The 12411-nt window shown below is 47.0% G+C and overlaps 1 protein-coding gene across 5 annotated transcripts in view; it reads left to right on the top strand.

Moving 5' to 3' along the window:
* The window catches only part of SAFB (scaffold attachment factor B), a 46764-nt gene that overhangs the window by 21103 nt on the left and 13250 nt on the right, over positions 1-12411 (top strand). For all 5 annotated transcript variants that reach the window (XM_032177244.2, XM_032177241.2, XM_032177245.2 and 2 more), the window contains 9 exons: positions 2109-2171; positions 4734-4761; positions 5701-6211; positions 6637-6686; positions 7688-7782; positions 10127-10276; positions 10355-10437; positions 11077-11216; positions 11383-11471. In XM_032177244.2, coding sequence (XP_032033135.1) covers positions 2109-2171; positions 4734-4761; positions 5701-6211; positions 6637-6686; positions 7688-7782; positions 10127-10276; positions 10355-10437; positions 11077-11216; positions 11383-11471 — 1209 coding nt within the window. The remainder of the gene's footprint in view (positions 1-2108; positions 2172-4733; positions 4762-5700; positions 6212-6636; positions 6687-7687; positions 7783-10126; positions 10277-10354; positions 10438-11076; positions 11217-11382; positions 11472-12411) is intronic.

The raw sequence follows: 12411 nt of genomic DNA, 5'->3' as shown, positions 1-12411 counted from the left end.
TCTGTGGGGCCCTTTCTGTGTTGGCTCGTGGAGGGCCCTGTTCTTGTCCTGGTCCTCAGGTCTTCTGCAGTGAGCGCTTCTCAAGCAATCTTGGTGGACAGAAGCCTTGTTGTATGCCAGTCAATCCACTTCTGCATTTCTTCAGAATGCTTTTGCATTTCCTCTTGGAACTGATTCCAAGTATCCTTAGAGGTAGCAGATTGTCATATTTGAATGGAGGATTTGAGTCTGAGAAGTGGCTGAGAGTTATTCTGATACAAATAGGGTGTGCAATTTTTGGTGAGTCCCATTCATCAGCTTCTAAAAAGGAGTAGCAGAAACACTTGCACAGCAGCAGGAGTTACTTACCCTTCCTGAATGGCTGCATCTTCTTAAGGCTGTTTTTTTTTTCCCTCCTAAGTAGAAAATAATACATTCTGTAACAAAAGCTGGAAACATCCTAAATGCTTGGAAGCAGTATAGTTTTAAGAGTTGAGGCCAGGTGCGGTGGCTTGGCTGGGCATGGTGGCTCACTCCTGTAATCCCAACTACTCAGGAGGCTGAGGCAGGAGAATCACTTGAACCAGGGAGGCGGAGGTTGCAGTGAGCCAGGATTGTGCCACTGCACTCCAGCCTGGGCGGCAGAGTGAGACTCTCAAAAAAAAAAAAAAAAGTTCAGAGGTAGATTCTGGAGATGGATCAATTTCTGTGTGTCCCTGGACAAACTCCTTAACCTCTGCTCCTCACTTGCAAGAGGTTTTCGGAAGATTCAATGGATGGATGTTTATCATACACTTAAAGCAGAAGTCGTCAAGTTGGCTGTCACCTGGGGTTTTTTTGTTTTGTTTTTGTTTTGGGGTTTTTTTGTTCGTTTGTTTTTGCTTTGTTTTGCTTTTATTCAAGACAGGGTCTCATTGTGTAAATGAAGTTTTCTGAGAACACAACCACACCTATTGATACTGTTGTCTATGGCTGCTTTTGTGCTTTAGTGTTAGAGAGGAGTCCTGACTCATCTATTCTGCAATTCCTGAAGAATTTACTATGCAGCTCCAACAAAGTGTTTCCCTGGCCTAGCGCAATGCCTAGCATCTAGAAAGCACCACAGAGTTATTATGAAGTGTACCACCATGAATACAGTTCTTACTGCTGTGTAACCATCAAAATGAACTAAGCACATCTGTGTGAACTCAAACGATCTCCAAAAGAGAAGTGATGCTTGGGGAGGGTTCAGAATGATGTGCTGCCCCTCATGCAGATGTCGAAGGGGAGATGGCCTTTGGCGCTTAAACACGTGTGTAGCATAAGCGATGACAGCTGCATGGCAGGAAGAAAGGAGTAGTGGAGAGTGGTTTTCAGTGAATGGGCTTTTGTACCTTTTGAGTCTTTTGATCATGTGCGTGTCTTTCCTAGTGAAATAGTGATAAAAATACATGCTGGTTATAAAATATCTGAAGAAGTCTCCCCCTAAGTATATCTCAAACTTCAGGGCTTTAGAGCAGACGGCCAAAATTGGTTTCAGTCACAAATTACCTGAACGCCCTTTGTTTGGAGAATCCTTTGCCTTATTGGGTAGAGCCTACTTCTTAGAATAAAAGCTATCCTTCCCCTGCAAGTAGGGCATAGGATATTGCCAGTCTTGAGCTCCTGTTCCCACCCTCATGCTGGGAGATGCTGTTCCGTTGAAGGACGTACCTATCCCAGGGGCAGCAGGTCCCACATCATCAGCATCCAGGCTGGGCGAGCAGCGGTGGCTGAAGGCTCCACTTCAGCAGGACTCTAGCCATTGCTCCTGGAAGAACAGCCCTCACCCTGTGCTCAGATCCACTTAGAGTCTGTGCACTCATTTTCATCTCTTTTCTGCTTGACTTAGACTTTTTTCCTTTGGTTTGCATCTTAAAACCTACACAGATACCATATTAGTAGATTTTCTAGTCTGTGCAGGTGGACATTTACATAAACTTTTTCAGTTTAGCTGCAATTATACTATAATAGTGTTTGGATTTCTGCCCTGGGTTTAAAATTTTGTTGTAAATTATTTTCATAACTGTTCACTTTTCATTGTACAGATGTACCATTATGTTATGTTATTGTTGGTGTGATGAACTGTACTTTCTCCATTTATTTTGCAGATAGAGGACAAAGAAACTATAAACAATCTAGATACTTCATCATCTGACTTCACTATATTACAGGTAAACTGTTGTATATCTCAGTACTTTTAGAATGAAAGGTCAGACCACAATTTCTGGAAACCATTTCAGACACCATACGTCAGTTCCGGCTAATAATCACCGCAAGGGTTTTTCCTTTGTCAGGATCGTTAGCGGGTGTTTGCTTTCTGCTTTCCTCCAAATATAATGTACGCATTGCCAGGGACTTAACTCTAGGCTTCGACGAGTGGCCTCCAAGCTCTGTGGCTTACCAGCAGTCATTAGAGACATGTTTTGTGGCATTCTTAATTTCATTGCTTGGTGGGGGAAGGCAGCCTGTCTCATCTACTCTGGGTGGCATCCTCTGCAGAAAGATGATTTGATGACACAGCAAGAGGGCATGGCTGCCTGGGAAAGATGAATAGGGTCCAGATGGGGATTGAGGGTTGACAGAGCCCTGCTGGGGAAGGTGGGGTCTCAGGGGTTCTGGTCTTGTCTTTGGGAAGTTTTTTTATGAAATTGCCCAGATTTTTTTAATGACTGTATCATCCTACCTGTTTCATTAGCATCTCTGTAAATATTAAATCTTAGATGAGAACAGATGAGAATTTCCAGGTATGATTTTTATTATTTGTGGGTCTTGAGTTTCCTTTTTTTTCCAGCCTACGTAGGTATAAATTGTTAGAACACAGTTACCTAGGTAGCTGTCTGATTTTTAGGAGAACTTTTTGTGGAGAAATGAAGATCGAGTCAGCTTTTTCCCAGCCTTTTTTTTTTTTTCCCCGTCTTCTTTTTAAATGTCATCTATGCTATTGTAATTAGAAATCCCCTTTCGGAAAAGATCTCCAATTGCTTCTGCCAGGCAAGGGAGATACTGAAAAGCCAGAGCTCCAGCCTTGAGGAGGGCGCAAATCTCAAGAAAACGTGGTGAAACCCAGTTCGCTTTTAGAGCTGCCGTCTCTCCACCTGCGAATTGACATAGCCATTCCCGACTCAGAAAGGAAAGGAGGAGCCAGATCTTGTCACTTTCCCCCGGGTCTTTCTTGGTCACAGTCTCCCATGTTAAAATGGGAAACCTACAGTCTCTCCTAAACAAATAGGAATGTATTTGCTTCTCTTTAGAGAAAATGAGGAAGAATTATTCTGCCAACATTGATGATTTGCTTCAGTCGTATGGTCTGAATTCCCAGCATGGGGTAGGGTACATGGGGAAAAAACTGATTAAAAATAAGTGAAACCACGAGGAAAGTGTACAGTTTCATAGAGCATCCTGGAATGGCAGGGCAGTTCCCAGGGGAAGTTATAATTCAGTCACACCTACTTATTGGGTATATGTGAAGCCCCTGTGATGTGTCAGGTGTGGCATTAACTACCAGCATTACATAGATGAATGAGAAGGAAGGGTGGTCCCCATGCTCGTGGGGCCTGGCCTGATGGTTAACAATGCAGACTCACACTCATACGGCCTTTGCTCAGAGCCTGTCTCTGCTTCCCACCTGCTGTGTGTCCTTGGGCAAGTTACTCAGTCTGTCTGGTCACAGTCTGTTACTCTGTAAAAAGAAGGGTGCTACCATTAGGACTGACCTCCTGCGACCTGCGACCGATGACGAGTCTGTGTGTATGTAAGGTGCTTACATTTGTGCCTGGAACCTAGTCAGTGCCCATCAGTTGACTGGAATTCCAGAGGAGTGTACCTTGTGTGCACAGGAAACATAATGGCTGGGGGATCACATCATGTGGGAAAAGCTCCCTTGTTTAGTGGGGCACAGCTGGAGTTGGGTTAGAGGGAAATAGGGAAAGCCTTCCTGAAAGGAGATGCAACTGAGCTGGATACTGAGGGATGTGGATGACTTGGCTGGACGGGGCAGGGGAGGGCTGGGCCTGTCAGGGAGGGAGGTGGCATAGGGATCCATTGGCTGAAGGCTGAAGGCCACAGAGGGACATGAGCTTACTGTGGACACAAGATGCAGAGAGATGGGATGGGGATAATAGAACCAGATGCCACAATAGGCAAGGATAGCACCAGCCTGAGTGGACAGGGCTTCCTGGGAAGAGTCTGAATGACTTCCAGAGCTGGCCTGGTGGGGACATTGATTGGAAGAGGAGATGAAGGAGGGAGGGTATTTACAAAGGTATTCATGCTGGCACCACCCATGGCAAGTAAGAGCAGGAGTCATACCACCTGGGCCCATATTCCCTCAGTCTTTTGAATATCAGAAAGAAGTAGCTTCATTGAGTGAAAAAGTGACTGTTAATGTGCCATGCATTCCTCTAGATGCTAACAGTAGAAAAATGAAAACACTACTCTCCTTGAATTTGAGAGTTCAATCTAGAGGGTCAGGCATGCTTATGATGAGTGCCTCACCATGAAGTGAGACCAGTCCCAGGCCCCTGCAGGGGAGACTGAATGGAGGGTGGGCTGAGTGAAGTGGATGCCAGTATTATGGAGCCATTCCTAGAACAAGCAGGTTCTCCACCTCTTGCGTTTGTGAGTTTCCCTCCCTGGATTTTTAAAATTCCCTCTTTAGTTATTCTGGGTTTTCATTTGAATAAACTGTAGGTGTCATTCATCTGGCACAGTCTTATTTACGTTTTTTCTTGCAGGAAATTGAAGAGCCATCCCTGGAGCCAGGTACTGTTAAATGAAAAACTTACCAGCGGGGGTTTGGAACCATTCTAGTTTTCCACCTTCTCTAATTTGAATTCTTTGATTTTTAAAAGTTACCTTACTATAGTATACATTGTTCTAAAGGTTTACAATCCAAAACCTACCAGGATCATAGAGATTGGAAACCCAGCCATATCACCAGATCTGTGAAAGTGGCTCACTTCTCATTTTACAAAATGTATTGGTGAGATGAAAGTATCTCATGCCTTTTTGAATATCAACAGCATTGAATCATACATAGAGTTCTGGATGCCTCTCTTGAGAGCTAATACCTCTGCACCCACAAAACAGATCTTGTGATATTGGGCAGTAGCTTAATTTTGTGGTTTTTAATTGAGGCAGCTCAGGTAGTGGTAGGCAGATACATTTTAAAACATAAATTTGAGACATAACTGGATTCCAGAAGAGGAAAGAGTGTCTTCATGAGAATTCCAAACACTGTTCACTTTCTGGACTGCAAATATCTCAGAGCACGGATGGAAGAGATTCTGGTTTTCATGTTGGACTGTTCTGTTAAAAGAAATTCAAAGAAATTTGGAAATTGAGCTGTTCAGTGAATGGTGATACATTCAGTTAAGCAACTTGGACTTTGGAAGCTAAATTTGGAAGAGTCATATCTAAACGACGACAGAATGAAGACTGTCAAGAATCAGCCAGAAGGTTTTGGGGGTTAAATCTCTGGGATGCTTTTCTCTTCCGTGTAGCGTAGAGGCTTACCTAGAGGCGGTCGCAGCGCAGGTAGTGTAACCAGTATAACTTTGTGTACCCGCGGGTTTTCCAATCTCTGTGTAGCTAGCAGTTCTCTTCGTGTTAGTGTGGCAGCCGTGCCAGTTCCACATTTGTGATTGCTTTATTTCCCTGGTAATTAAACCTTGTGCCATTCTATTCCTGTTAAATCCGTAGAAAATGAGAAAATACTCGACATTTTGGGGGAAACTTGTAAATCTGAGCCAGTAAAAGAAGAAAGTTCCGAGCTGGAGCAGCCATTTGCACAGGACACAAGTAGCGTGGGGCCAGACAGAAAGCTTGCGGAGGAAGAGGACCTATTTGACAGCGCCCATCCGGAAGAGGGTGATTTAGATTTGGCCAGCGAGTCAACAGCACACGCTCAGTCGAGCAAGGCAGACAGCCTGTTAGCGGTAGTGAAAAGGGAGCCCGCGGAGCAGCCAGGCGATGGCGAGAGGACGGACTGTGAGCCTGTAGGGCTAGAGCCGGCAGTTGAGCAGAGTAGTGCGGCCTCCGAGCTCGCGGAGGCCTCTAGCGAGGAGCTCGCGGAAGCACCCACGGAAGCCCCAAGCCCAGAAGCCAGAGATAGCAAAGAAGACGGGAGGAAGTTTGATTTTGACGCTTGTAATGAAGTCCCTCCGGCTCCTAAAGAGTCCTCAACCAGTGAGGGCGCTGATCAGAAAATGAGGTTTGTTTTTTCTCAGTTTTAGACCAGACGCTATCTCCTTTTCATGGGTCATTTAATGACACACATAAGCTGTTTTTTTCTGCAATTGGCCAGCCAGACTGACGAAATTGTAGTTTTGCTTCTAAAGAATGTTTCGTTTCTCTTTGTGTATTTTACACTGATTACATAATCTTTTTTCTTTTCTCAACCTACCATGGTTGTGTTCTTTAATTCTTCCTAATTACCTTTAGCCCAGCAGAATTAATTAACTCCTGTGGGTGTGAAATCTTATGGTTAGGTCAGATTTTCAATACAAGTTTGTCGGGGTATCATTTTTTCAGAACTAAATTTCGGGTAGGTATGCAACCTCAGCACGAATTTTATGGTTTTGAGTTTGTTTCCTCCATGCTTCTTCCTTGTGGAGTGACATTATCTTTTGTCTCTAGTTCTCCCGAAGATGACTCGGATACAAAAAGGCTTTCCAAAGAGGAAAAGGGTAGGTCACCTCGGCGATACCAGTCCCTTGGAGCATGTATGGCCTGGACAGTGGCGGGTATTTGATTCTGGTTCATCGCGTGCTATGCTCCTTACCCAGGAGACTCCTGAGACTTTTCTGCAGTCTTTCTGCTTCTCTGCTGTTACCTCTACAGGTTCTGGGTTGTAGGAAGCATACCAGGTCCTAAGAGTTAATAGGCTGATTTGGTGCAGATCCTTGTGTTGGGAGCACATTCATCCTGTAACCCTTCATTAAATGCATTAACAGAAATAATTTTACCCTACCAAATTCCTTCTTAATCAGTGTTCTAAAGGAGTAAAAACATGGGATAGATACAGAGCTATAGGTGGAAAGAGAAACGGTGCATTGTTGACACCAAGATTGGCTGTTTTGCTACGTGGCTGCTGCACACTGCACTTCCTCCTGTAATTAAGCGATTGCTAACTTTTTTTGCGACGGAGTCTTGTTCTGTTGCCCAGGCTGGAGTGCAGTGGCGCAATCTCAGCTCACTGCAACCTCCGACTCCCGGGTTAAAGAGATTCTCCCGCCTCAGCCTCCCGAGTAGCTGGGATTATAGGTGCCCGCCACCACACCCAGCTGATTTTTTGTATTTTTACTAGACATGGGGTTTCACCATGTTGGCCAGGCTGGTCTCGAACTCTTGACCTCGTGATTCGACCACCTCGGCCTCCCAAAGCGCTGGGATTACAGGCATGAGCCACTACACCTGGCCCACGATTGCTAACTTTCTTAGGAAAGCTCACATGGTCCCAACAGCCCCACTCAGTATTGTGATGGGCCCTGTGGTAGTGCTGCTGGGCCTGGTGTTGCACTGGAAGGGTCTTGGTGAGTACAGTGGTCAGGCCCACGGCCCCATTTGGCTTTTAATGCTGCCACTGCCTCAGGAAAAGTGGGAACCATGTCTGATTTGGAAAGGTTGTCTCTTAGACTCGAGATCTTGTGGGTATTTGGGTTTTTACTAGAATTTTCTTTTGAAATAGGTCGCAGCAGTTGTGGTAGAAATTTCTGGGTTAGTGGACTCTCTTCTACAACCAGAGCTACAGATTTGAAGAATCTTTTCAGCAAATATGGGAAGGTAAGTGCCAGAGCTTTTCTGGAGAAGATACTTTGAAACCAGCATTGTGTGACCTTTACATGCAGGTCCTCTCCCCTCATTGAGTTCTTTGAGAGATACCAGGAGCTTACACTTGCTAATGGCTGGGGAGGGTCTGCCCCTCCACAGGTAGAGGTGAGAGTGGTGTGGAAGCTTCCAGAGCCCACATCACCGCTGTATTTCCCCCCTTCTCTGCAAGCTTGCCCCCTTCCCTGTGATGGCTCGTGGATCCATTTCTGTGTCCTCAGGACATCGCACTCAGGCTGGGCTGCCAGGGTTGGCCGGTGGGGGTGCTGGTCAGCAGCATGTCTGGGAGGCAGCAGTGTTCTTAGAACAGCGTTCGTGATGTTGGAACTCAGAACAGGGACCTTGGGGTCTGATGATAGGGGTCCTGACCACGGGTGTCTTGTATCCATTGACTGAACCTCACCTCAGCAGCTGGGGGCTCTCAAAGTTGTTGCCTCAGTTCACCACTGGGGGCAGTTCTAGCTGCCTCTTGTCGGCAACACCTGCCTTTCCTGAGCCCATGAAGGTGGGGCTGATGGCACCAGTCCCCTACCTGCAGTGCCCAGCGTAGCCGCCTGGCCCTCCTCCCTGTGCTTTCTTACTCCCCTCTTCCCTGGTGTTTCCCAGAGTTGCCTCCCAAACAGCCTCCTGTATCCAAGGCCCCTTGTCTCTCTCAGAGTCAGTTTCGGGGACCGCCAGAGGAAGGAATCCAATCGTTTGTGTTACTCAGTGAAGGTTCAACACATTGCAATATAGAAAACCAAGTGTTTTCCCTGATACTGACTTCGAAGAACTTAAAAGAGGATAAAACAGGCTGGGCGTGGTGGCTCACGCCTGTAATTCCAGCACTTTGGGAGGCCGAGGTGGGTGGATCATGAGGTCAGGAGTTCGACCAGCTTGGCCGGTATGATGAAACTGTCTCTGCTAAAAGTACAAAAATTAGCCGGGCGTGGTGGCGCATACCTGTAATCCCAGTTACTTGGGATGCTGAGGCAGGATAACAACTTGAACCCAGGAGGTGGAGGTTGCAGTGCCCCGAGACCGTGCCACTGCACTCCAGTCTGGGACAGAGCAAGACTCCATCTCAAAAAAAAAGATAAAACTAAATATGTCATTATTATGGACGTAACTAAAGGCTTCTTGGGCCTCAGTGATACAAAGTGTGTGGCTGGCAACACCTGCGCCAAGTCTCCCCTACTAGACCCCCTTTCCTGACTCCACGGCGTCCCCCAGCGGGTGGGTGTGCTCAGTGGGGAAGTGTTGCCCTGGAGACTATAGTGTCTTGAGCGCAGCAGGCCTGATGTGGGTTAAGTAAAGGACCGGGCCTCTCTGAGAATGTTCTCTGGGACTAGGATTCCATGTGGCATGATGAGCATGATTACCAGCCTCGGCCACTGGCTGCTACGGGGCTTTTCCTGAGCCATGGTGTCTTCTGCCATCAAAGGGCGACCCTAACTGCAGCCTGCTGGAGTTGAGAGAACCAAGTAGACTGGAAAGGATGCGTCTACAGTAACTGAAACACGTCACTGAGTTTTGTTACAGTCAATGATAGGGTGGATCTGAGTTCCAGAGCGTGGCTCACAGACCTTTCCTTGCCTCAGTCTGTGCCGAAGTCTTTTTTTTCTTTTCTTTTCTTTTCTTTCTTTCTTTTTTTTTTTTGCCCACGTTACATCACTTCATAATTTACCACCTACGTAGCGTGACTGTATATTTGGAATCATTTCTTTTTTTTTTTTTTTTTTTTTGAGACGGAGTCTCGCTCTGTCGCCCAGGCTGGAGTGCAGTGACACAATCTCGGCTCACTGCAAGCTCCGCCTCCCAGGTTCACGCCATTCTCCTGCCTTAGCCTCTCTGGTAACTGGGACTACAGGCACCCGCCACCACGCCCGGCTAATTTTTTGTATTTTTAGTAGAGAAGGGGTTTCAGCGTGGTCTTGATCTCCTGACCTTGTGATCCGCCCGCCTCAGACTCCCAAAGTGCTGGGATTACAAGCGTGAGCCACCGCGCCTGGCCTGGAATCATTTCTTCACAAGTTTTAGACCATATTAAAGGAACACTGGCAGAACCCTGTTTTATTTCCCTTTCGTCTATTCCCCTACACTGCCTTCCTGGTGCCCTCGAGGAACTAGATGACGATTAGAACTGGCCAGAGGGTCCTTGGAGGAACAACAGTGAAAGAGAAGCATTAGTAGCATTGTCCTCCCCAGTCTAACACTTGTCAGACCCCTGATGAGCAGACTTCCCTATGGGGTGTTCATATCCCCATGCCCCGCTCAGTGGGCTTCATGTCTGAGTCATGTTTGTCTGCTTTCCTTTGAGGTGGTGGGCGCCAAGGTTGTGACAAATGCCCGGAGTCCTGGAGCTCGCTGTTACGGTTTTGTCACAATGTCCACAGCAGAAGAGGCCACAAAATGCATTAACCATCTGCACAAGACGGAGCTCCACGGAAAGATGATCTCCGTGGAGAAAGTGAGTGGTCGTTTTCTTCTCAGGATATAGTCCACATTAGGAAATGAGGTAATACTTGCACTTGATTCTCTTTTTCAGGCCAAAAATGAACCTGTGGGAAAGAAAACCTCTGACAAAAGAGATAGTGACGGGAAAAAGGAGAAGTCGAGCAACAGTGACAGGTACCCCTCCTCCCTGGCTAAATTAAAGGGGCAGGGTGTTTTTTGTTGTTGTTGTTTTGTTTTTGAGATGGAGTCTTGCTCTGTCGCCCAGACTGGAGTGCAGTGGTGTGATCTTGGCTCACTGCAACCTCCACCTCCCGGGTTCAAGCAATTCTCCTGCCTCAGCCTCCTGAGTATCTGGGACTAAGGTGTGCACCACCACACCGGCTAATTTTTGTATTTTCAGTAGAGATGGGGTTTCACCATATTGGCCAGGCTGGTCTTGAGCTCTTGACCTTGTAATCCGCCCGCTTCGGCCTCCCAGAGTGTTGGGATTACAGGCGTGAGCCACCGTGCCTGGCCGGGGCAGGGTGTTTTAAACAGAATCTCACTCTGTTGCCCAGGCTGGTGTGTAGTGGCAAGATCTCCGCTCGTTGAACCTCCACCTCCCTGGCTCAACCAATTCTCATGCCTCAGCCTCCCGATTTGCTGGGATTATAGCCACGCCCATTTGTGGTTTTAGTACACGGGGTTTCGCCATGTTGGCCAGGCTGGTCTCGAACTCCTGGTCTCATGTGATCCACCCGCCTCATCCCTCCAAAGTGCTGGGAATACAGGCGTGAGGCACCACGCCGAGCCAACACGTCTGTTTTTTTATAGATCTGCAAACCTTAAGAGGGACGATAAATGTGACAGAAAAGACGATGCTAAGAAGGGTGATGACGGAAGTGGAGAAAAGAGTAAGGACCAAGATGATCAGAAACCTGGCCCCTCAGAGCGATCTCGAGCCACAAAGTCAGGTAGGCAGCTGATGAGCCCAGGAGATTCTGTCTTGTTTCTGTGCCTGATTGGGTTTGTTAGTTTGCTGTGATTAGCTGGCAATGGAAACTAGATTCATGTTGCAGAGGGTTTTTCTCATCTGGGTATTCATGGTTTTCCACTTACACTTTCCCTGCCTTTCTGTAGGAAGTCGAGGGACGGAGCGGACTGTAGTAATGGATAAATCCAAAGGGGTGCCTGTGATTAGTGTAAAAACATCTGGGTCCAAAGAGAGAGTGAGTATTAATTTTCTAACTAGGGTATTTTGCTCTTCTTTTCAGTTTGTATTTATTTCTGTGTGCATCTTAAGGAATTACTAAACTTCATTTGAAAAAAGCTTTTGTCGGCCGGGCGCGGTGGCTCACGCTTGTAATCCCAGCACTTTGGGAGGCCGAGGCGGGCGGATCACGAGGTCAGGAGATCGAGACCACGGTGAAACCCCGTCTCTACTAAAAATACAAAAAAATTAGCCGGGCGTAGTGGCGGGCGCCTGTAGTCCCAGCTACTCGGAGAGGCTGAGGCAGGAGAATGGCGTGAACCTGGGAGGCGGAGCTTGCAGTGAGCCGAGAGCGCGCCACTGCACTCCAGCCTGGGCGACAGAGCAAGACTCCGTCTCAAAAAAAAAAAGAAAAAAGCTTTTGTCTGCTGTTTCAAAAATGTAGAAATCTCAAACTATTTTTTTTTGAGACAGGGTCTCACTCTGTTGCCCAGACTAGAGTGCAGTGGTGCAATCTTGGCTCACTCCAACCTCCGCCTCCCAGGCTCAAGCAATTCTCCTGCCTCAGCCTCCCGAGTAGCTGGGATTACAGGCGCACGCCATTATCTTTTTAGTAGAAACAAGGTTTCACCATGTTGGCCAGGCTGGCCTCGAACTCCTCACCTCAGGTGATCCGCCTGCCTCGGCCTCCCAAAAGTGCTGGGATTATAGGCATGAGCCACTGCGCCCGGCCTCAAATTATTTTAAGAAATGCAGAAAGCTTTCCTTTATCCTTACTTTTGCTCTGATAACTGTTAACTTATTTTCTAAAGCTAACTTTAAAATTTACATATGGGAGTGTTGGCTTTTCCCTGAGTTGCTGTGTGGCAGTCCACATTCCCTGTCTACCCTGAAAGTGTCAGCACTCCCCATGATGTATTCCTACACCCAGCAGTGTGAAGCATGCCATGGTGACTTGG

This window comes from Hylobates moloch, unplaced genomic scaffold (genome assembly GCF_009828535.3).
Source record: "Hylobates moloch isolate HMO894 unplaced genomic scaffold, HMol_V3 SCAFFOLD_15, whole genome shotgun sequence".
NCBI classification, from domain to species: domain Eukaryota; kingdom Metazoa; phylum Chordata; class Mammalia; order Primates; family Hylobatidae; genus Hylobates; species Hylobates moloch.
Note: the sequence above shows the minus strand (reverse complement) of the source record. Positions and strands in the feature narration are given on the sequence as shown.